Raw genomic sequence first — 25,664 nt, forward strand, 5'->3', positions numbered from 1 at the left:
CTTCCTGGAAATTAATAGGCAATGTGGTATAATCAGAAAAAGCTCTGCACTGGAAAGAGAGAATAGGATTGCAAATATTTCTTTCTCTGTCTTACTAGTGGCATTACTTTGTTAATGTAATCTCTATAGTTCTCAGTTGCCTCATCTGTAAAATGGGAATAATACTACTTTATTTGCCTAAATATTGGGGACAAGGCCAAGTGATTTATTAAATTTCTTTCCAGATTTTTGATCTCTATTTGTTTACTTCAGACAGGACCCTCAGCACTAGGGTCTTAAATAATAACATAAAGAATTTTAGAACTGGTATTCAGGTCAAATTTTCATGATTCCCCATAGAGCTCTGTACAAATTCCTTAGACCATTACTCTCTTGAGCAATAAAATCTTGTGGAATATGGAAAAATTTTTAAAAGAAAGTTGGTGGAATCGAACTTGGTCCTAATGGAAAGCACAATGCACTAGAAATCAGAGGATTACACAAAGGTAATTCCAACTGGGCTTCAACATCTCTGTAACTAATTTTTTTTCTATATTAATTTTGTGGGTGAAGTGGGGCTAGTAAAAGCAATGTCAAGCTTGAAAAACTGTTCTGAAGACCCAGGATTTATTTATCATTGTCATTAAATATGTTTTAAGTTCTATGCTAGGTATCCTACATAGTAACAATCTTCAGTAGGTTATACTTAAGGTTTGCTAAAAGAAATGTAGAATTTTTAAAAAATTACTTAAAAATGAAATGTACAAGGGAAAAGTAATCTGAATTAGTCAGGAGGTAAATTAGGGAATATTTGAATTTCAATATATAAAAGCATATATAATTACCTTGAGTTAGGATAATGTTGCCAAGTAGGAATCTATTTAAAAGAATAGCAATATCTAATAATAATAGCTAGTGTTTAATTTACATTTACAAAATTCGCTACAAATATTAACTCATTTGATGCCTCAGAACAAACCTAGGAGGTAGGTGATTATTATAATTACCATTTTACATTCAAGAAAAATGAAGCAGACAGGGGTTATCACTTGCCCCAAATCACACATTTAGCAGGTGAACTGAACTCAGGTCTTCCTAACTATGGGTCCAGAGGTCTATATATTATGCTTTCTAGATGCCTAGAAATTTATTATCATTATTACTAATTAGTATTACTAATGTTAATGATAATAGTTCATATTTTTAGAATTTTTAAATTTGCAAAATAGTTTGCATACATAAATTTCATCTTTACAACAACCTTATGAAATAGGTTCTATTATCTATCACACACACACACACACACACACACACACACCTGACTAATTTTGTACATTTAAAAAATCAAGACTCACAACTTGACTTTTGTGGAAATTTCTGCATAACTTCAGAAATGGTTTCTTAATTGTGGGTGAGGATGAGGGAGAAAAACTAAAATTCAAAAATTTTAGAAACAAATGTAAATTTTTTTATTCTGAATGTAACTGGAGAAAATAGTAAAAAAAAAAAATGTTTAAAGGTAAATTAAAAAAAAATTAGTCTCAGAGAAATTTAGTGGTTTGCACATAATCACACACCCTGTTTTGAATCTAGATCTTTTTGCTTCCCTACTAAGCATCTTTTCCACTAAACCACAACTTCTAAAACTTGTGATTCTGATTATCTTATTTGTACTATGCTCATTTAGGAAACCACTGTTTATTACAACAAAGACAAAATTCAATTTGGACACTGGATATACAGCAAAAACTTTGACTTAAGTGACACAATGGATAGAGTACCTGGCTTGGAGTCAGAAAGATCTCAGTCCAAATCTGGCCTCGGATATTTACTAGCTGTGTGACTCTACGCAAGTCCTTTGACCTCTTTTTGCCTCAGATTTCTCTTATGTAAAATGAAGATCATAACAACACCTACTCTCCAGGATTGTTGTGAGAATCAAATGAGATAATTATAAAGCATTATATCACAGTGCTTATAGAAAATGCTTTATGAGTATTGGTTTTTATTATTATTATAAATTGTGGGGCTTTAACTATGTAACCAAATTTTTAGCAACACATTTTTAAAATAATTAAGAAATTACATTTGGAAGAGAGTTTAAAGCTTTAAATTTATCAATTTACTGATTTTGGGGAGAGAGCTTAAAGTATTATAAATTTATCAATAAAATACAACTCAGATTTCTTTTCACCTTAATCATATGAAGTCTATGTTAATGGGAAAGTTAAAGAATAGGTGACTTCTGAGCCTAAATACACATCTAATTTTCTCCTTGGAAAACTGAAAACCATAAGAGAATGAAGCTGGTTTGTGAGCTTTAGATAACAAAGGAAGCTGGCATTTATTAATTCTCCTGGTATCTTCCTTAAATTTTATGACAAATGAATTGAACTCATCATTGAGCAGAAGGTTTGTGACAATCATATGAAGCAAGTTATATGTACCATCATTGTTAGGTAGAGCTTGTAATAGAGCAATTTTTTAAACCATCTTTAGGCTGCTGATTACAATATTTGCAGAATAATAATGTAGTTTACTAATTAAAATTCATTTTAGAAATTTTAAAAACTATTTTTTTCAAATAGTGAATTATTTGCCATCTCTCCAAAGCATCTCTCAAACCTTGTAACATAACCATCTTGACTAGTCCATGAAAGGCAGTATGGCAGACTGGAAAGAATGCTGGGGGGCAGGGTGGAGAAGAGAAAAAAAATGATATTGAATCCAGTGTCAGAGGACCTGGGAATTTCATTCCTTGTTCTACCACTTACTACTGTGTTCTAGTCACTTTCTTCTCTAGACTTTAGTCTCATCATGTTGAAAATAAAAAAAAGATGTTCCCTAAGTTTTCTCAAATCTAAATCCATGATTTATAAGAAGCCTAATATGACCTGTCCTTGACAAACATGCCAATAAGTCATTTCAAAGTGGGTTTGTCATGCAAGTAACCTAAAAGACAATTAGGGAATTTCTTCAACTACAGTTAATTCTTTTAAGGTATACAATCCCCCTCAAATTCACTACTTGAAAAGTACTTTAGCTTAATCTTTTCCCATAGAAGTAATCTGTGAGGTTATTAACCGTACCCATTTAGTAAGTTCAAAATTATATTCCTACTCTGTGGTGCTTCTATATAGAACAGGGAGTGAATTTATGATTCCATTATGTAGGGACTTTCCAAATGAGACAACTCCTTCTACTAATGACGATAGGCACCTTCTCTAGAACTTAATCTTAGAAAGTTTGCCAGAGTATTGAGAAATTAAGTAACTTGCCTAGTGTCACACACACAGTATTGTAAGAGGTGAGACCTAAATTTAAGTCTTCCTGGTTTGGAAGTGGACTCTTTGTCCTACTATTAGGTACCATGCTGTCTCTCTCTCATTTCTAACTTATAGAGCTATGTTGGTTTCCAGTTATTCAATCATATTGGACTCTATGATTCTGTGGACCACAGTGTGCCAATAATGCCCATGAAGTTTTCTTGGCAATGATACAGTAATGGTTTTCCATTTATTTCTCCAGTAGATTTAGGTAAACAGAAGTTATGTGACTTGCACAGTGTCACAGAGCTGATAAACTGTCTAAAGTCACATTTGAACTCAAATGTTCCTTAATTAAATGGATCAGTGCTCTATCTATTGAGCTTCCCCGTTTAGGACTATGGGAACATACCAAGCATTAAACTACAGCCACAACAACAAAAATTACCTAGATTATAAAAGAAAAATTTTCAGCAGCACTTTGCCACCAAGTGACTCTATAATCTCAATGATTCTACAAGAATGTGGACAAGTGGAATAAAGCAATTAATGGTATGGCCACCAAATTTTTCTATTTTGCTATTTTTTCCAATTTATATTTGAAATTTTTGATATATAAAAGAAATGGGATATTAAATTTGAAATGCTTTTTCTTGATGTGGGCATCTTGGCACAGTGGATAGAAAATGGGGCTTGGACTCAGGAAGATTCATTCTCATGAGTTCAAATATGGCCTCAGACACTTATTAGCTATGTGATCCTAAACGAATTTGCCTGTTTCTGATCCTTTAATGAGCTGGAGAAGGAAACGATAAAGGGCTCTAGTATCTTTATCAAGAAAATCCCAGGTGGAGTCATGAAGAGTCCATTTGAAATGACCCAACAATCTCCTTGACAAAAAAGGAACTATTAGATGTTACTTTTAAAAGGGCAGATGAAATCCAAAAAGAGAAAAGATGATCATCTCATTACTATATTTGAGGGAAGAAAAATATATGGACCAAACCAGAGACTTGTGGGAACAGATAAACTTTCTTTATGGAACCACAGCAGAGTGAGGAAATGCAAAGTAAGGAGCAGCAAATTGAAGTTTTCTTTTCTTTCTTATTGTTTCTACTCCCTAGCAATAATTGCCCTGAATAACAATGAGTATTCTCCACCAATAATGAAGACTAGCTTCCAGCTGAGAATAGAGTATGGAAGTTTTAGTTGAATATAATGGCAGTAAGAAATTGAAAATATGTTCCAGATCTAAGCAATTTGACAACTTTCACTAAAATTCACCAGTGGAGTTGGGTTTGCATATTCCAAGGTAATGATATTGAATCCAGTGTCAGAGGACCTGGGAATTTCATTTCTTGTTCTACCACTTACTACTGTGTTCTAGTCACTTTCTTCTCTAGACTTTAGTCTCATCATGTTGAAAATAAAAAAGATGTCCCCTAAGTATCTCTCACTTAATCGCCTTCTGTAGCATCCCTGAAAGTCTTCAGTGAGGGTTAGGTCCCTACCCAGTGAGACAGCTCATTATATTTTTAGATCCTTCTGACTGTCAAGAAGCTTTTCCTCAGAACAAACAACTCTGCCTGTCTTAGACTTCCAACTATTGTTCCTCATTTTGTTTTCTAAAATTAAACAAAACAAGTCTAATTCCTTCTTTCCTAGACAGTTCTTTAAATCTTAAAGTCTGATAACATGTCTTGCTTCAAATTTTCTCCTCACCAGGCTATATATCTTGAGGTCTTTCACCATTCGGTATAGCCTCTTTTAAATGGTTTAACTCATGACTAGCCTTCATTAAGTGCCTAACATGTGACAAGCATAATGGAATATAAGTCCTAGTGATACAAATATTAAAAAAAGTTCTTACTATCCAAGAAGTTAACATCTACTGGGATGGGAAAGAGAAGCACACACAACATTTGTAGAAATATGTAAATATAAAATATATACAATATAAATACTAAGAAAATAAAGGAGTCAGTAACCACTAGGAAAACCAGACATGGAGGATAATAGCCTATACAATAACAGTGAATGCTTTATCAGTAGGTTAGTAGGCCATAGATAATAAGTTCATGGAATCAAAGAATTTTAGGAATGCAAGAAATATTTTTTTAAAAAATCACATAATTCAGTATTTACATGTCCCTTTATGTTTTCTTAAATGATGTTTTATTTTGACTTTTTTTTAAACTGGGGCATAGATATAAGTGCAATCTGTTTCACTGAAGTTTCTGCTGTCAGATATGACACATTAAAATTTTGTATAACATAAAGATGGATGCTTGTTTATAATGCCATTATGGAAAGTTGTTTTAAGAAAAAATGGTGCGATTGATCGATGAAAAAAAGTCTGTGATATTGGTAGTTTTTGAATCATAAATAACCTTATGAATGCAAAAAACAACAACAACAACAACAACTCTGTGGTGATTTGTAATCATCTCTGCCTTTAAAAGAAACTTTTCTCAGTCATGTGAATGAACATAATTAATCCAGCTATTATATGAGCACTATTAGAATAATGCTCATGCAGAATGCTATTAATACCACCCATCATCAAGAAGGCCAGACTCTCTTTTCAAAATTTAGGTGTACTTTATCCCCCAACCAGGCTATCCTCTTTTCATCTCTCCTTGAGAGAATGACTATTTGAAGAAAGGGAATCTTTGCCAATAATATAGGATATGTAGCATATCTTATATCAATCACTCATCACAAATAGGTTAAAATCATTGCCCCACGACTCCTAGTTTTTTATTTTATTTTTCATTTTATTCATTCATTATTATTCATTATAACATTGTTATAATGTCATAGCAAAAGCAATGAGATGATTAAAAAACTGGCATATCATTAAAAAATTCTTATGAATCTCGATTCTATTGAAAAAAGTTTTTAATTCATTTTGAACAAAATGCTGAAGACACAGGGGAAAAGTTACAACAACATAGAAAAGCATAGTTGCTATTCAGAGCAATAGCACTAAATAAATACATTTAATTTTTAAAATCTCAAGTATCTCATCAAAATACCATAGCATCATAGATTCTTCAATTCAATTCCATTGGTTTTTTTCCAAGTGAGAAATTTGTGTGTGTGTGTGTGTCATGATCATAGTTGAGGGGTATTGCATCTCTCGCATCACTAAAATAAGCTGGAAAAGTATAAAAATCACTGTCTGGGAGACCTAATGAATATCTTATTCCATTCCAAATTTATTTATTTAAGTAAATAAAAGCAACAAATTATCACTGGATCCATCAACTATTTAGATTTAAATATTCAGTAAGATATAAGGAAACCACATACAGCCACATTTTTCCCTTTCTTCTCCCCTTTATGGTCTTGCAAATCCTCGTGTCCTAAGCAGCCTCCTTGTCAAAGTGTCAAATGAAGAACTTTTTAAAGTATTTGCTACCTTTCCTAGCTTAAACAGCCTTAAACTACTGGTAGCAGCTGGAAAGAGGAGAGCAGGATTTCAAAGAGATGATCTTCATTAAACAGAATATATTTTGCACATTTTCTTGTTTTCTTGAAAGAATAGAATCTCAAATGGGTTTGCTCTTTGAAATGTTTGAATATGATAATTAAACAAAGAATACATACATAAAGCATAAGATATTTGGTCTATTCTAAAACTCATACATTTACACTTGGATAAGTGAATGAAGATATCTATACTGTTCTTTTCTCCCTGCAGTCATTGATGTAGAATAAAATGCATGATCTCCACAGGGCATCTAAGTATCAAGAAGCTTATCCCTTATTTGGCTGCTCATTTCTAGGCCTGGTTCTGCCCCATGGCCAGACAAAGCACAGCTCCCCACTCCAGGAATCCAACAAAAGATTAGTAGTCAAATGTTTGTCATATCTGAGATTGTAAGAATACTGTAGCTACTATGATCTGCTGAGTTTGATTTTAGTGGACTACCCATCTAATTGCTGGTTAATGTTAAATCTGTTTGACTGCTGTGGTTTCATTTTAAAGTATTGATAGAATAAAAATATTAGACTCCCTTCAGCAGATTATTATTCAGAAAGAAAAAATGTTCCAAGTTCTCAAAAAATTTTCTCATTTAAAACAACATGTTCTACCACAGAATAATGGTAGACTACCAAACCAGTCATGGAATAAAATACTCCTTACATCTGCCAGACAGTGATTCTTAAATCTTTTTTGGTCTGTTTCAGTGAGGCAAAAGATATAGTCCCCACCCCTGTGATCATGATATACACACAAATCCTTCACCTAAATGAATACAACAAAGCTATTAAAGAGTCTGAGTCTAGGATATTTGAGTAAAATGTCAACTAGGTATGATTTGGTTTTTATTAAAGCATATGTCAATTTTAATAATTGCCAAAATCTAAAGAATAGACATCCTTAAAAGCATTAATACTATAAAGAACTAGCCCACAGACCACCTGGAGAACTGTTACTGACCACTAGTTGCCTGAACATACTTTGAGAACCACAGGACTAGGACAGCATTTAGAAAATTATATCTCTTTATTATGAACTGTATCTTAGAGATTTCAAAGAGTTGATGCAATCTGTTGAACAAGTCTGATAATTGATACAAAATTCTTAAATGAGTTTGGTTATCTAAACTGGGCCAAACTTTCTATGACATTCTTTTCTGTCTACTTGCATAACCCTGGCCAGAGTCAGTTTTGCTTCTGAAATGTAGACCCCTTGTCTAGCGTCTGGACAAATTCAGAACTCACAAAAGCAAAAAAGAGGACCTCTAAACTCCAACATTATTTTGAATATGTGACACATAATCTAAAAGAGACTGAAAAGTAGCTTATACCTTTAATGTCAGATTTGTATTTTAAAGTTTAAAGTTTATATTGAAGCAATGCTAGACATTCTAAAGGAGCTGGAGAAGTATCTTCTAGTTTTAATCCACTATTGTACCATACTAAGTTTTTTAAAAGTTTTAAAAAAACTAAGTTAAAAAAGTTAAAAAAACTAAAGTTAAAAAAAATCACTTTTAAAACAAAGGAGTCTTAAATTACAATAGAACTGGATTATGATAAGATGACCATTATTAAAACCAGTGACATTACTTTATCTCAAACCAAGTAGAGAACAAAATGTAAACTACACATGAACATTTTTGAAGTTTCATTTTGAAGCACTGATGACTACAATTAAATATCACTGTATCATGTATCACTTAGGTATAATTCCCTTATAAAATATTTACAAACTGACATGCAATTGTCACATATATATCTGATTTCAATGAAATATTTATCAAATTTCACATTTTGATTCATTGCTTCTTAGATAATGTAATAACTATTTTCAATTTCATATGTATAGCCTACTCAAAGTATAAAAGATAAGTAAAATGATATGAAACAACTGCAGTGAATAGAGAATTCAGACTGGAATCAGGAATCTGAGTTCAAATCCAACCTCAGGCACTTGCTAGCTGTGTAGCCCTGTGCAAGTTACTCAACTCCAGTATGCCTCAGTGCCCTTATCTGCAAAATGAGTATAATAAGCATGCTTTACCAAACAGGATTGTGAGAATCAACTGAGATACCATTTGTAAACCACCATTTAGCACAATACCTGACACATGGTAAGTGCTTAATAATTGCTCATTCCCTTCTTCTAATTGATATGTAAAAAAGGCACATACAAATAGGAAGAAAATACTGATACAAAAAAGGACAGATCTTGTGAATCTATTACATTGTTTCTACACTCTCTAAGATGTCTTCTGAGAACAGCAACATAGTTAGAAAGACAGGAATGTGGCAGGTATGAAAACTTACAATGGGAACAGGGAAGACTGGGATTCATCTTCAGAGGAGAACAATGAAATTAAAAAAAAAAAAAAAGCTTCTACCTCAAGGAGTAATGTCTAATGTTTTTGTTTTTGTTTTTGTTTTTTTTTACTGTATTCTGTATTCCAAAGAAATAATAAAAGAGGGAACAGAACCCACATGTGCAAAAATGTTTGTAGCAGCCCTTTTTGTAGTGACAAGGAATGGAGTAGTGCCCATCAGTTGTGGAATGGCTGAATAAGTTATGGTATATGGATGTAATATTATTGTTTTATATTGTTTTATAAGGAAAGTAGGCTGATTTCAGAAAAATTCCATTCAGAATTCAAAAAAAAATTTTCCATATTTCCTGGATTTATATGAACTGATGCTGAGTAAAGCACCCAGAGCAGAAACAAGAGAATATTGTATACAGTAACAAGATTATATGATGATCAACTGTGATGGATTTGACTATGTTCAAAAATAAGGTGATTTAAGGCAACTCTAATAGATTTTGGATGGAAAGTGTAAAAAATATCCAGAAAGAGAACAAATGAGACTGAATAAGGATCAAAGTATAGTATTTTCATCCTTTTGTTGTTGTTTGTTTTTCTTTTTCATGTTTTTCTTTTTCATTTTGATCTGATTTTTCTTGAGTATTATGACTCTAATAATAACACTAAACATATGGAAATATATTTAGAATAAATGCACATACTTAACCTTTTTCAGATTTCTTGCTGACTTGGGGGAAGGGGGAAAGGGATAAAAATTTGGAACCTAGGGTTTTGCAAAGGTAAATGTTAAAAACTATCTTTGCATGTAATTTGGAAAAGTAAAATACTATTTTTTTAAAAAGAAAAGAGATCTGGATTCTAATCCTTGCTTAAGGAATAGGTTGATTATATAACTTCTTTATGTCTCTGTGTTTCCTCCATCTATAAAACGAGGATAACATCATGTACTATTATTGCCTACCTTTCAGGGTTGCTGTGAAAATAAAATGAAATACAGTTAAAGAGAAGGGTGCTTTGAAAGGGAAAAAAATATATTCTCCAGATAATAAATCATTACTCACAACCAAGTTATTCCTACTTTATAATATTCTTCTGTATTCTTTAGAACTTTCTTAAGGAAGAAAACAATACCTCTTCCTGACAAGATAAACTTTCCATTTCTTAGAAATCTTTCCACAAGTATTCATCCATTCTCTGTCATATGATCATACATTTGTGTATATGTTACATTGAAATATATCTGAAAAAGATATATGACAACATATTTATCAGTCATACATCTGTTAGTGAAAGGGGACCCATTATCTACCAAGGCAGCTCATTGAACTATTAGATCACTCATAGCAACCTGGATAATAGGTGCTATTATTATTAAAAATATCCATTTTATTCTTATGGAAATTGACATAAACAAAGGTTAATTGACTTGCCCAGTATTGTACATCCTGGGTCTCAATTTGAACTTACATCTTCTCTATGCTAGGCTCAGAAATATATTCACTGCAGAACTCACCATTTTGGTAGCTGGGGAAGGAGGTAGTAGGACAGATAGATGTTGCTGAATAAGTTCTTCAAAAAAAGATCTCAGAATATTAGTGGCTTGCAAGCTCAAGATGAGGCTGCAGTGTGATAATGCACTTGAAAAGCACAATCTTAGTCTGCTTTGAGAAATGTATTGTGTCCATGATCACAGGGAAGTAAAAACCCTGCTGCCTTCTTTTTAAATGACATATGAAGGGTAAGTCTAAGTACCACAATGTAGAAAGAATATGCATAAGTTTAAAAACCTCCAGAGAAGGGTAGCTAGAATGGTGAGGGATTGAAGAGTGTGCCATGGAAGAATCAGTTGAAGGAACTAGACTGGAGCTGAGAAAATTTAGGATGATTCTTTTACCTGAGATCTTGGTTATACAGGCTATCATGTGAAAAAGAGATTAACTCCTTACTGTTTGATCTTACAAGTCAAAAATAGGAGAAATGGATGGAAAGTGAAGAGACAGATTTATGCCCAAGGCAAGGAAATGATTTCTTTCTATTAGAACTGTCCCAAAGTAGAATACACTGTCTTGAGAGGTGATGGGTTGGTCCTCACTGGAGATCTTTAAGAAAAGTTTGGACAATCACTTGGACACATTATAAAGGATTTTCTTCTTCAGGTATGACTAGGACTTGAATGGCTTCTGAGGACTTTTGTAGTAGTTGTTGCTCAGTCATTCAGTCATGTCTGATTCTATGTAATCTCATTGACTTTTCTCCATGAGGCTTTCTTGGAAAAGCTATTGAAGTGGTTTGCCTTTCCTTTACCAGTGTGATCCAATTTTACAGATGAGAAACTAAGATAAATAGGGCTTGAGTGACTTGTTCAGGGTCATACAACTTACATTTGGGACCAGATTTCAACTCAGATCTTCCTGACTCCAAGCCTGGTATTCTATCTATTGTATAAACTACCTGACTTTCTGAGGATACTCATAACTCTCAGAAATTATGATTCTGTAAAGAAATGTATTTTTATGTTAAAGGCACTATACAAATATAAGTAGAATATTAGTGCTGTTATAATGGGAAGACAGAAAGAGAAACCAGATAGAATTATTTTCTCTCATAGAACAACCTCACTAAATTCCTCCTTTGCTTGCCCATTATGCCATGAACCAGGATTAGTGGTTCTTGAAAACTATGCCAGTAGAATGCATGCTATAACAGATCCTATCAAAACATAAAATCTTTGTGTGTAGATTGATAGATGGAATATCTACCATTTCATAACCAGTCTTCCTTAATTTGGTAAGATCCATCACCAAGTAGGTTTATAAAGTGACTAATTATTTAGCTTCAATAGTTCTCAAACAAATCCTACAAAGTTGTACAGTGTTGGCCCTCTTTGTTAGGGGTGGAGTAGGGATGGATATGTTCATGCAGACAAAATCATAGAGCTGGAAAGTATTGAAGAGCCATAGCATTTTAGAGCAAAGGGCCTTCAGAAATCATCTGGGCCAGCTGTTTCCTGTGGTTTCTGATTTTAAAAAATAAAATAAAATAAAGCAGAAAGTCTGGCCTCAAAGAAAAATGTGGGAAATTTAGAATGTCTAGTTGTGTAATATTAAGCCTAATCTAAGTAATCTTTGTACAGCCTGCAAATGAGCAATCTGTAGAATATACAACTATGATCTCTAAGATCATAAAACCAAGTGCAATGTAGAAAAGGACCTAAAAAGGTCATTCAGTCAGTTTCCCTGCTTCTGGGTTGTCCCTACATATAAACAATTCTAGATGAATAAGAATCCCATCATTTTCCAGCAATAATCATTTTTTTAACAACACATTATAATGCCCTATTTAAAAAATCCTACAATACAATTTTTTGAGATTTAGTAAATTACTATTTCCCCATATTATTTCCATTTTTAAAAATTTTTTAAATCATTTCCCCACTAATAGGAACAATCTTAAGAGAAACTAGGCGGGATGATTTATGTGGAACTATATATGAGAGAATATGTGCAAGGACAAAAGGACTAGGACTAAATCTCTGATTTAACTAATGTAAGGAATTTCCTGATAAAAGAAAATCTATCATTATAGGTCATCACCTTCTCTAAAAATTATAGTCCTCAGGGGTAGCTAGTGGTCTAAGATCCTAAGTGACTTGATCAGAGTCTCATAGGCAATATGTGTCCAAGTCAGAACTTGAACCCATATTTTATGGGCTTCTAGACCAGATTTTTATGTATTTTGTGTATTATGCCACTTATCCTCTAGAACTGCCTTTCCTTTTAATTTGAATCAAAATTCTGATTTAGAGAACTTATTGTGAGGGGTAGGATTGCGTTCAAATCCTACGCAATTCATCCTGACTTTTAGATCATGATTTATAATAATAATATGCTTATCTATGTTTATAAATAAAAACATGTTCATGTGAGAGAAATATTGAATAGATCTTTTGTAGAAAACTTGTGGAAGAAGACAGATAAATTATGCAGGATGGGAAATCATAGATTGTTACAGTGTTCACCAGTATAGGAGATACTCATAATACTGAGAATATAAAATTGTTGAAATATACACTTTTGTATATATATATGTGCATATTATTGTTCAGTTATTTCAGTCATATCTAACTGTTTATGACCCCATTTGGGGTTTTCTTGGCAGATATATTGGAATGATTTGCCATTTCCTTCTCCAGCTCATTTTATAGATGATGAAACTGAGACAAGCAGGGATAAGTGACTTGTGCAGGATTGCAAAGCTTAAAAGCATCTAAAGCCAGATTTGAACTCAGGAAGAAGAATCTGCCTGAAATCAGGAACCTACCTACACACCCCTATCTAGATGTACAATGACATGATGAACTCATTCTAGAAAATGGATGTTGGAATCAAGCAGACCTGGTTTCAAGTCTTGCTTCTGCTACATAATGATCCTATATTCCTGGTTAATCCGTTTAACTTTCAGTGACCCAAGATATTCTTTAGGACTTTAAGTTGTAGAACAGATGCTGATATGCACAGGTAGAAGAAGTTTCTTTGCTGTAAATTTTCTACATTGCTGGAATCCAGACAAATATGTAATTTACACATACTTCTGCTTCTATCAGCGGAACATCTTTAGGCAAAATGGAGTTAGAAATTGTATTCTAAGAATTCCAGGTGCTTTTTTAGCAGCCAGAGTTCTGTGATATGAAGAGATTGGATTCTGGCTTAGAATCATATGGAATCAGAAACCTAGATGAGACAGTTGGGTTAAAAAACAAGCTTCACAAGTGCAATATGGGGAAGGCATAAGTTTATAGAAATTTATCTAGAAAGCATCAGGGAGTCTTAACAAACTGCAAAATTAATATGTCAATGGTATGAAATGGTAATCATAAATGCTAGTGATTTTACTAGAAAAGTACTAGAGAGGTGATAGTTTTTCTGTAGGATACTCTGGTCAGGCAGGAATTTTTTTTTATTTCTAGGCATTGCATTTTAGGGAGAACTCTATTAAGCTGAACAGTATCTAGAAAGGGGTCAGCCTAAACCTAGATTTAATGCCACTTAAGGATTGATTAAAGGAACTTTAGTTGATTAAGTTGATTAAATGTGATGTTTAGCCAAAAGAGATTTGAGTGATGACATATATGATTGCTGTATTCAACTATTCCAAGAAATGTCATGAAGGTGAAGGGACAGACTTCTTGACTTCAGAGGATGAACCTAGAAATAACACACAGAAGCTGAAAAGAGGCAAAGCAAATTTTGAATAGGAGGTATCCCAAAGTAGAATAGGCTCCCTTAAGAAGTTGTGGTTCCCCTTTCCAAGGAAAGGAGGTGTCATAAAGTTAAGTCTGGAGAATTGCTTGTCAGGTTTTTTATAGGGGAGTTATTATTCAGTTGTGAGTTGGATTTCATCTGTAGGGTCCCTTCCAAATCTAAGATTCCATTAAATCGTTCACCTCCCTTACTTTGGATAATGAAAATCAGAGAGGATAAACATTTTACCCATCTTACCACAGCTGGGTAGCAACAGAGCTGGAGTCAGAACTCAGGGGCTCTAAGTCCCACTTTAGTTATCTTCCTAATGTACCACCTGCACTTTGTGAGCTTACTTTCTCTGAAGTCTCCAAATTTGTGATCCTGACATGAAAAATAATCCTACTATTTGACAAGCAATATTCACTTCCAATTTTCTTAAATGTCTAAACATCCTATATTCTTAACAATGTTTCCATCCCATCCCATTCCAACTTCCCTAACAATAGAGCATTTACTTTCAATCTCAGTTTCTTCCTCTGTAAAAATGAGAGTAATGGAAAAGGGGAAATAGAATGAGCATTTATATCTACTATATGCAAGGTACTATGCTAAATACTTTATAAATATCATCTTATTTGATCCTCACAATTACTCTGCTAAATTTAATCCCATTTTACAGTTGAAGAAACTGAGATAAATAGCTTAACTGGCTTATCCAGGGTCACAAAGCAGGAAAGCATCTGTCATCATATTTGAGCCTAGGTTTCTCTGAGTACAGGCTCAGTGCTCTGTCTACCATACCACCTAGCTGCTGGCTCTATTATACTACATAATTTCCAAGGTCTTTTCAGTTCTAAAATTCTGTGAATTTATGTACAGCAAAAAGACTTCCTTTCTTCCCCTTTATCCTGCCTGAGGATAAAAATTAAAAAAAAAAAAGATTTCCTCAGTTTATTTACAAAACTTCTTGGAATGAGAATGAGCTGCTTGTGGTTCCTGTGGCTTTTTCAGGGTTTTTTTCTCCAAGCAGAGGATGCTGGTCAACCGAATGACCTCTCTACATCTAAACCATGCTCCCTTGTGATCACACTGCTCAGTCTCATTGCTTCTATTTCTCAGTAAGTCTAGCAGGATTTGTCTCCATGGTAAAAGGCTCCTTAAGTCACCAGAATTATTTGAAAAGACAGTTCTAATAAGAGGAAGTGCTCAGACATGAGTTAACAAATCTGCCATTGAAACCATTGCCAATAACACCAACATAAGATTGTAATGAGGAAAAACCTCTTTATATTAGATGTTCTATTACTATGAAAGATTATAAATTTCTCCACTCCCTTAGCCTCATAGTCAAAATGTTACCTCAACTCTTCTTTGTTTCTCATTCTTCATCTCTAAGCTATTGCCAAGGTCTATAGATTTCACCTTTTTAACATATCTGGAATACGTTGCCTTCCCTTGAATATGCTTTCTTCTTTCCTCTCACACTGTCATCACCCTAGTACAGGTTATTATCACCTCATGCTTGGATTATTGCAGTAATAACCCACTGTTAGTAAATCAGCTTATTTCAAGTATCACCCCACTTTAATTCATTTTCCATTAGGCCACCAAAGTAATTTTCCTAAAGCACAATTGTAACCATGTTTCTCTTCCTCTATCTCTCTCTATGTGCTCTGTCTCTGTCTCTCAGTCTGTCTATCTCTTTATCTCTCTGTCTCTGTCTCTGTCTGTTTCTCATACCCACACCTTCTCATTCCTCATACACACAGCCTGAATAAACCTTGGTAACTCCAGAATCAAATACAAAATGCTCTGTTTGACTTTCAAAGTCCTCCACAACCTAATCTTCTTCTACTTTCCTAGTCTTCCTATTTACTCCCTGTCATGTACTCTTTAATCCAGTGACACTTCCCTTTTGTCTGTTCTAAGAGCAAGATACTCCATCTCTTGGCTCTGGGCATTTTTCTCTGGCTATTTCTTCATTCTTGGAATGCTGTCTGTCTTCAGCTTGACACTCTAAGTTCCCTGGCCTCCTTTAAGTCCCCACTAAAATTCTATCTTTTAGAGGAGATCTTTCCCAATTTCTTTTAATTCTATTGTCTTTTCATTGTTAATTACTTTTTATTCTGTATATAACTTGCTTTGTGTATATTTGTTTACATATTGTCTCCCCATTAGATTGTAAGCTCATTCAAAACAGGAGCTGCCTTTTGCCTCTTTTTATGTCCTAGCACTTAGCACAATGCCTATATATTGATTGATTGATTGACTGATTGAGATAACATTAACCCTTAGAAGCAGCCATGTATAATGTTTAAGTATGGACCCCAGGCCTATGCTCAAAACCTTTCCAGAATGGTAAAACCTTCTGGACTTCTCACTGCACTCATATTAACTTCAACAACAACAATAAAAATCATCATCATAATAATAACTATTGTTTATATAGAATTTACTATATGTCAGACACTACATGAAGTGCTTTATCTCATTTGATCTTCACAATAATTCTGGGGGGTGGATGCTATTATAATTATTATTTACATCCCATTTTGTACCTAAAGAATTTGTTCTTTACAAAGTCACACAACTGCATTTAAATTCAAGTTTTCTTGAGTCCAGGCCCCAAATTCTATTTACTGTGTCACCCAGCCATCTCCAATTCTATAGTGAGTCAGCAGAGTGAGATTTTGGTGGTGATATAATAGAATGGTTTATCTATCATTAATGGAGGCAAATAAATGTAGTGGTGATATTGGTTGGGGTTAGAATCAGAAAGTCCTGAGTTCAAATTCTGCTTCAACAGTTATTAGCTGTGTGATTCTGGGCAAGTCATTTGACCTCTATGTACATCTACAAAGTCACAACTGGTAGAGAGAGTACCCTATAGTAATGGAATCATAAGTCCTGTAGGTATTTATCATTAAATGCATTAATAGATTTAATTAATAAATTAATCTTACTAAGTTTTAATATCCTTGTCTGTGAAAGGGGAAAAAAAGTTTTTTGAACCAAAGAATTTAAGTTCCTTGTACTTCTATCAATCTGCAAGGCTAAAATTATAATAGATTCAAATGAATGAATTAAAAAAATACCACTTACTATGTGTCAGCCATTGTGCTACATATTGGGAATAGAAGTAGTGAGACTATTGCTACCCTCAAGAATTTTATATTCTAACAGGGAAGATATATACAGGGGACTAAAGACCAAAGAAGGCAGTTTTCATCTGGGAAGTCACAAGATTGATGAATTAATGCATAGAATCAATAGCATCCCTGTTTTGGAAAGAATAATGGTATTGATTTGATTATTGTGTTTTAGATCAAGAACTTGGAGAGGGGTGTATATTGATTGTGGCAGAGCAGTAGTGATAGTCAATCACTAGATGAGATATGAAGCATGGTCCAGGGTTGATTACATATATAATAGGCCTGGTAAACAATATAGCTCAGCTCCTGGATAGGAGTTCTACAACTGACTAGATTATACACAAAATCTGTTCTTTACAAAGATGAAGAATTTTTCCTTTGGAATCCCGGACAAGAGTGTGACAAGAATTAGCATTATATTTTAATTGATACAATATTAGGGTAAAGAAGTCACTTAAGATAACAGAAGATAAAAAATGCAGGAAATAATTTTTAAATTCAACCTTCTATTCCCTACCCCCAACCCCCTCACTCAATCCCACACACACCATATACATAAAAATTATAGGACAATGATCAACATCAAGCTAAAAGGTGTAGGAAAATCTGAAAATGTTAAAGATGGCAAATAGACACAACAGTCTAAGTTAATATAACTAAAAGTATACTTGTTTAGGATGACTAACAAGCATCTTTCACCTGGGAACTAATATCAGCCTTTTAGTTTTCTGGATAGTCTGGAATACATTTTACCTTTCTCCTTTGGGGGAACTGACTAAACTGTCTTAGTTGTATAACTTTCACTTGAGGGGATGGGAAGACATGGTATAAAAGGGAAAAGCAATTAAATACATTCATCTATAGGACACAACTCATACAATTCAATACAGATTATTATAAACTTAGGCTCTATATTGGAAAAATAGGAAGATGAATACCTCATTTTATTTTCAACTTCAGGTTGTAATTGGAAGAGATTAAATATGTGGCCTGGCACAATAAAACCTAATTGAAAGGAAATGTGATTCCTTTCAATTAGAACATGTGATCAGAATTTATTGCCTATACTAAACCTAAAATCCTGTGGACTTCATTGGCTAAGCTTAAGAAATTAAAGGCAAATTCTTCAATCAATTTATTAACAAATGTAGTTATTATTTGTCAGACACTGTGATAAGGACAAAGAGAAATAACACAATAGTAAGACAAAAGTAAACCTTTTTATCCTCAAGTAGATAGCATAATATATGGAGGTGAGGGGTGAAGGGATGGGGGAAGAGGACAGTAAACATTTATAAGTATAAAATGGTCACATACAGAGCTGATTTAAGGTGGAGGTGTAAGGAGAATATTAGCAGTTAAAGGGATTAGAAAATCTCTTCTTCTGGCAAAGGGAAGCACTTGAGAAGTCTTGAAAGAAAATAGGAATTCCAGGTGCACCTTTGAGGAAGGAAAGTATTCCAGGAGCCAAGGTCAGACATATATGAGAGATAGGTCATTATGTGTGAGGAACATACAGAGTCAGTATAATTTGATCCTAGAGTGGGATGATTGAGGAGTAGGAATGGGTGTTAAAAAAAAAAAAAAAAAAAAAAAGGAAAGGATAAAAAAGACTGGCAAATCTTTAGATGGAACTAAGTTGTAAAGAGTTCTAAATGCCAAACAGAAATTTATATTTGATTCTAGAGATAACAGGGGCCTACTGGGATTATTGCCCAGAGAAAGAGAAGGGGAGACATGCACTTTAAGAAAACCACTTTGAGTCCATATATATGAAAATGTGTATAATAGCTCTTTGGTGGGGGCAAAGAATAGGAAATTAAAGAGATGCTTGGGAAATTCATATAATTCATGATGAAAAGTATTATCTGTCTCCAGAGAGAACAGATAAACTCAAGCATTTTTTAAAATTCAAGCATTTTTTAAAATTTCCTTAATTTTCTTGCTTTTTTATTTTGCTACATGACTAATATAGAAACCTGTTTTGCATGATTTCACACATATAATTGATATCTTATTGCTTGCCTTCTCAACGGGTTAGAGCTGAGAGAAGGGGAGAGAATTTAGAACTCAGAAAAAATTTATTCATGTTTTAAAAAGTGAATGATAAATTTTAAAAAAAGGAAAGAAAATCACTTTGATAAAGATGTAGAATAGGGGGGTCAAATAAAATAGAAACAGATCACTAAACCATACATAAGGGTCTCACTGGACACATACTGACTTAGAGAACCAAAAATTAATGTTATTTATGTTTTGTTGTATCTTTAGTTTGTTAAATATTTCTCAATTGTATTATAAGCTGATTTCAGCAATAGTCTAGAGTGCTATAGATTGTATAGACTCCCAGGCAGTGTTTAATACCACTGTTAGAAAGAATAGTTTAGAGACTTGAAAAACTAATATATTAGATCAATAAGAAGACCAGGTGAGAGATGATTAGGGTCTGAACTACAGTGGGCTATTAAGTGGAGAGAAGGGGACCTAAGTAAGAAATATTATAGGGATAGAAATGAAAAGTGTATATATAAGTTAATGAGAATGAAGAATTAAGGATCCTACCCATTGATCTTGTGAATCCTGAATGACTGGAATTATGTTAGTGCTAATAATCTGCCACATAAATTATAAACAAAAATAAATGATTAAACACACACACACACACACACACACACACACGACTATGAAAATAGACACAAATAGAAATAATTCACACATTACAATTTTTTTTCAGGATACTAAAACCACTAGGGCAATCTCAAAATTGCCATGCATTCTGTGTAGTTTCCTGCAATTTGACATTGATACAAGATACAGATGAAGATGGGTTTGAAACTGTTTGAAAGCAGTTTTATGCATTAAAAACACAGTCATAAAAATTAACAGATTTGGTAAACACTAAGCACCCACTATGTACAGAACACTATACTAGGTGTCTGGTATACAAAGATAAAAATTAGCCACTCTCCCAAAAAAAGTATACTTTCTGCTAGAGAGGATACAACATGTACACAGAAAAATAAATACAAAACATTGATATAATAGGAACAAGTCTAAGGAATATGCATACATACATATATATTTATGTTTATATGTGTGTGTGCATGTACATACACACATTTACATATATTTGTGTGTGTGTGTGTATGCACACAAAGTAATTATGTATTTTCTGTGGTGGAACAGAACTAGTCACTGGGGTGATAAACAATAGTCTCATGTGGGAGAAGCATTTAAGCCAATCCTTGAAGATGAGAGATTTTAAGAAATGGCAAAGCAAAAAAGCTATACCTTCCTAATTTCAGATCATCTAAAATACAATTTATATACTTACATAATCTCCTAAGGTATTAATTCTCTACCTATCCCTGGCTCAAGGGTTGTTTTTGTTTTTCTAAATCTATTTCCTCAGTGCATCCTAACGTCAGCCAAGGCTGCCAAGGAGGCTGTGCAACATGTTCGGATTACAATGGATGTTTGTCATGTAAGCCCCGGCTATTTTTTGTCCTGGAGAGGAATGGCATGAAGCAAATTGGAGTGTGTCTCTCTTCATGTCCAAGTGGATACTATGGAACACGATCTCCAGATATAAATAAATGTACAAGTAAGTGCCTCCGGTTCATTTCACCTCAGGGACTTTGTCAAATTGGCAGATCCTCTAACACACTTTTGGTATTAGCATGATATAAATAATAGTGTTTCTCTGAGAATTAGACCAAGCTCCATTTGCACGTTCCCTTTAGGCTGGGAATCCAACCCAATTCAATGAGCATTCGTTTATAGGATTTTTTTCGTTGCTTACTTACATAAACATGTCATTTTTAAAAATAATTCATACAATAATAAAGCAAAATTGATCTGAGTCTATGGTTATTTCTCTTTGAATTGAGTCTAAAGTGCCCTGAGCTTTGATTCATCTGTTCTAGTTTTCTTTTACCACTACAATTCACCACATTTTAAAAGAATCACAGAATCATGTTCATTTTCTTGTCTGTTTGTTTTTACTCCAAAAGGGATTTACGATAAAGTAATTGGAAATTTTGTTTCTAGACAACAAAATGTCATTCTGGTCATTCTGTTCTGTTCTTTCTCCTACTAGTCTCAAACCGTAAAGCAGACAGATTTTTCTTTAGAGTAATGATATGTGGACCAACAAGTAAATGATTGACAAGTGTCAAGCTGTTTCTGAATAAATTCCCTACTTATCATCTAAATCAGATTTTTCTTTCTCTTAGAGAACAGAATATGCTTCACTTCTTACTCAACCACATCTATTAACAAAAACTCTAACTCACCAAATTCATTATTGCTATTTACAACAGTAATTGAGAGATACCCATAAAAAGAAAATAAGTTATTTAGATTAATAAAATATAACTAGTTTGAACATAAATGGGAACTATTAGATCCAACTTTTAGCCAATACCAGCCCTGCAATCTTTGTCAACAACAAGAATTCTTTTTACAATCAGAATTTCATCACAATTCTCCATATTTTTATTCCCCATCCCTTAATCTAATCTAGGAATCCATCCACATGAGAGAATATATTTCTAGTCTGATCTTGATCTGCTTGTTGGAAAGATTTTTAGAGTGCCCATTCCTGGGAAATTTTCAAACCAAAAATGCTTCAAAAAAGTATCATCTCTGCATACTAATCATGGAATATTTTGAGGAGATGAGGGATATAGAAGTCTAGATGGGTAAGTTCAATAGTATAAGGAACTTTTAGGTGAGGAAAATCCTTCTGCTAATATAGAATGACTATCAGTGATTCTAAATCTTAGGTGCCTGGAAAACAGAGGTTAAGTGACTTTTCCAGAGTCAGATAATATGTGTCAGAAGAGAGAATTACATCATCTCAATTTCAAATCAATTATTTTCCACTATTCCACATTACTTCTTTTTCATATCTAGAATTATTTTTTTCTTCTAAATGTAAAGTTGTCATCACCTAAAAAACAAAATATATGATGAAATAAACTAAAAAGGTAGGCCATAGACCCCTTGAAATACTGGAGTAACTGGACATAGTTTTCTAACATGAAATATTTTGTTCCCTTTGAAAGCAAAAAAAAAAAAAAAAAAAAGTAAAAGAATGCTAAAATGAATTAACATACCACAAATATGAAATAAATCACATTCCTTTTTTTATTTTCAGCTTAAAAATAGATTTATTTCGTGTTTGGTTTAGTTTAATTCCTACAATGACAAATTGAGATACTTAGGAAGAAAGAGTTTGGAGAGGGGTAATATTTACAAGTTATATTTCAACTCTCTATTTGATGAGTATATGAAATACATAGACAACTCAGCAACTTTTCTTTTTTATTCAACCATAAATTTCCCTGGAAAGGTGCATGCCTAAATTGAGCTTTTTTGAGTTCTAAAGATAAAAATAATAATATGCATGCATTTGTGTCTACTGGCATCTTCACAAAAATGTGGCTGAGTTTTTTGTTAACATAAGCAAATTGAAATAAGCACTGAGATATATGTATATTAAAATGCATTAATTTATAATGTTGAAGAAATGATTTATTATGTACTTGTTCTTATTAAAAATAAAAATGTCAATATATAAATTTTAGCCAAATAAATAGAATTATGGGTTAATAGATTGAAAATATGAAATATTGAGATCCATTATAATACTACTAAAAACAAATTGAAATTCAGAAAGGTGGGATGCTAAAGCAGAAATTTTTTTTTTCTCTCTCTTTTTTTTTCCTTGCTGAGGTAATTGGGGTTAAGTGATTTGCCCAGGGTCACACAGCTAGGAAGAGTTAAGTGTCTGAGACCAAATTTGAACTCAGGTCCTCCTGACTTCAGGGCTAGTGCTCTATCCACTGGATCACCTAGCTGCCTCAGAGCAGAAAATATTGAAACCAGCTGTGTGCCCTTTGGCCTGTCATTTAATTTTTCTAAGACTCAGTTTGCTTGTAAATAAAATATCAATGAGTAGCTAGAGTGGCTTCATAGATAGAGAGCAGCCCAGAAGTCAGTTCCACCTCCTCCTTCTGACACATACAAGCTGGAGTAATATGTGCAATTCATTTGATATGTTTAGTGTTCTAGGCAATTTTCTAAGATTCAGAATTACAAAAGATTGCTGATTTGCATCAATAAGGGTAGTTTCCCCACTCAGAGCCCCCTACAATGATGAAATCATAGACCTAGATCAAAATACACAAGTACCAAAAAAGAATTAAAAAACCATTCCACAACTCATAAAATTTTTGTGTGAATCATGCTGAAAAGAAAACTATTGTTATTGTTTGGTATTTTACACACAGAACTGCTAAAGGGACCTCACTGTGTCATTTTTACATAAGACTTTCTTATGCCATAGACCTCAAGAATACCATCATATCAAGGTTCCCATTTATTCCTTTAAAAATTATTGATAACTTTTATTTTTATATCACCTTCATTTCTGAATATATCCATTCCCCATTCCTTTTCTAGCAATCTCTCTCTTGTAGCAAAGAATGAAAAAAAAAAAAAAAGAAAAGCAGTTCCACAAAACTAACCACCATAGCAATGTAGCCTATCAACACCCAAAAATCTACCACTTTAAGCAAAGAATGGAGGGAGGTGCATTATCTCATCTCTTCTCCATCCCTCATCTGCTTTTACTCAATTCTATGTGTCTTTAGTGTAGCATAGTGTAAAAGTGTGCTGGATTTAAAGACAGAGTCTCTGGGTTTGAGTTCTAGATCCGCTGTTTGCTGGATGTTTGCTTTTAGACAAGTCATTTAAGTCTCTGTTCCTCAGTTTCTCTAATTGTAAAATTAAGAGTTTGTACTAAGTAAGGTCTCTTCCAGCTCTAAACTATGAGCTTCTGTTAAAACATTTTAACCAACTTTTAAAAATATATCACAGGTAGCCATGTCTCCTGATTTCTCTGCCAATTAATCAACTATGTCTAAAAATCTTCTTACCTCCAAAGAAAAAAAAATATATTTAAACAAATCAATAAATTTGAAGTGCTGCTTTAAAGATAGATATACATGAACTGTATGACAAGACTTTTTAATCATATAGAAATCAATCATTAATCCTGGTCAAAATCGTTTATATCTCAAAATCCTTGGTTTACATATAGCTTCAGTTTTTACAAATGCAAATTGGACCTATAATAATCTAGTGAGGATAATAAAAGCTTGATATGTTTTGTTTTCTCTTTTATTTCAGAATGCAAAGCTGACTGTGATACCTGCTTCAACAAAAATTTTTGCACAAAGTGTAAAAATGGATTTTACTTACACCTTGGAAAGTGCCTTGACACCTGCCCTGAAGGGTTGGAAGCCAACAATCACACCATGGAGTGCACCAGTATTGGTGAGGAGAATCTCTGAGCTCATTCTTAGCATTAGTAAGAACCTATTATGCCAAAGGATTTGTCCTCAAGAACAACTTCCAAGTCTTGGTAATAAACAAATAAAGAGCATGGATAGATAGATGGATAGAATCCTTGGTAAAATTCCAATTGTGCTCCTTTCATTCTCTTTAATGAACACAATTTTTTACCCCTATTCCAACCTCAGAGTGTATTTGAACATGAGGTAACATTAAGGGACTCTGTAATATATGAATTAATTTATATGTATTTATCTTCTTGAAAATCATGCTAACATCATGTTACATTCCTTTTTGTAATACTCATTCCTGACATATATTTAACTTGGATTATCCAAGATATCTTTTTTTTCCATTTATACAGTTCAAAAAATTTGACAATCACAACAATAACAAAAAAGTTAGAGCTAATTCCATCACAAGAACAAAATTGTTCTGTGATTCAGCTGTTGGTCACTTCTTGGGGCTGAGATATGGATTCTGTATTGGGCCAAGCAGTGACCAGGACCAATCAAGGAGAATAATCAAGATTATTTAGGGCACATACCTTGGGGAAATCAATCAGAGCCCATGAATCTAGAATTGGCATAGTTCATGATTTTATGATCCTACTCTCAAACTGCTTTGTGTAACCCCCAAGTCACACAGGTTGTTGACTAAAAAAAGGGAGGCTTTGGGTTTTTCTCACTTTGACAGAATAAGACAATTCCACTATCTGATTAATTACAGGCTGAGCTTCTCAGAGGGAAGGTCCTTGAACAAGCTGTTTGTCTAAATAAGGGATTGCTGTCAGGCCTTTTTTTTTCCTCCTTAAACGTATGTGCAGCTACTACTGCCATAAGTTTGGTGAAC

General features: G+C 33.4%; 1 protein-coding gene across 2 annotated transcripts in view; it reads left to right on the forward strand.

Annotated features, from left to right (window-relative positions):
- Positions 1–25,664, forward strand: part of RSPO3 (R-spondin 3) — a 101,426-nt gene that overhangs the window by 19,071 nt on the left and 56,691 nt on the right. For both annotated transcript variants that reach the window (XM_051997704.1, XM_051997705.1), the window contains exons 2-3: positions 20,863–21,054; positions 24,648–24,794. In XM_051997704.1, the coding sequence (XP_051853664.1) occupies positions 20,863–21,054; positions 24,648–24,794 (339 nt within the window). The remainder of the gene's footprint in view (positions 1–20,862; positions 21,055–24,647; positions 24,795–25,664) is intronic.

Source organism: Antechinus flavipes, chromosome 4 (genome assembly GCF_016432865.1).
Source record: "Antechinus flavipes isolate AdamAnt ecotype Samford, QLD, Australia chromosome 4, AdamAnt_v2, whole genome shotgun sequence".
Lineage (NCBI taxonomy): Eukaryota > Metazoa > Chordata > Mammalia > Dasyuromorphia > Dasyuridae > Antechinus > Antechinus flavipes.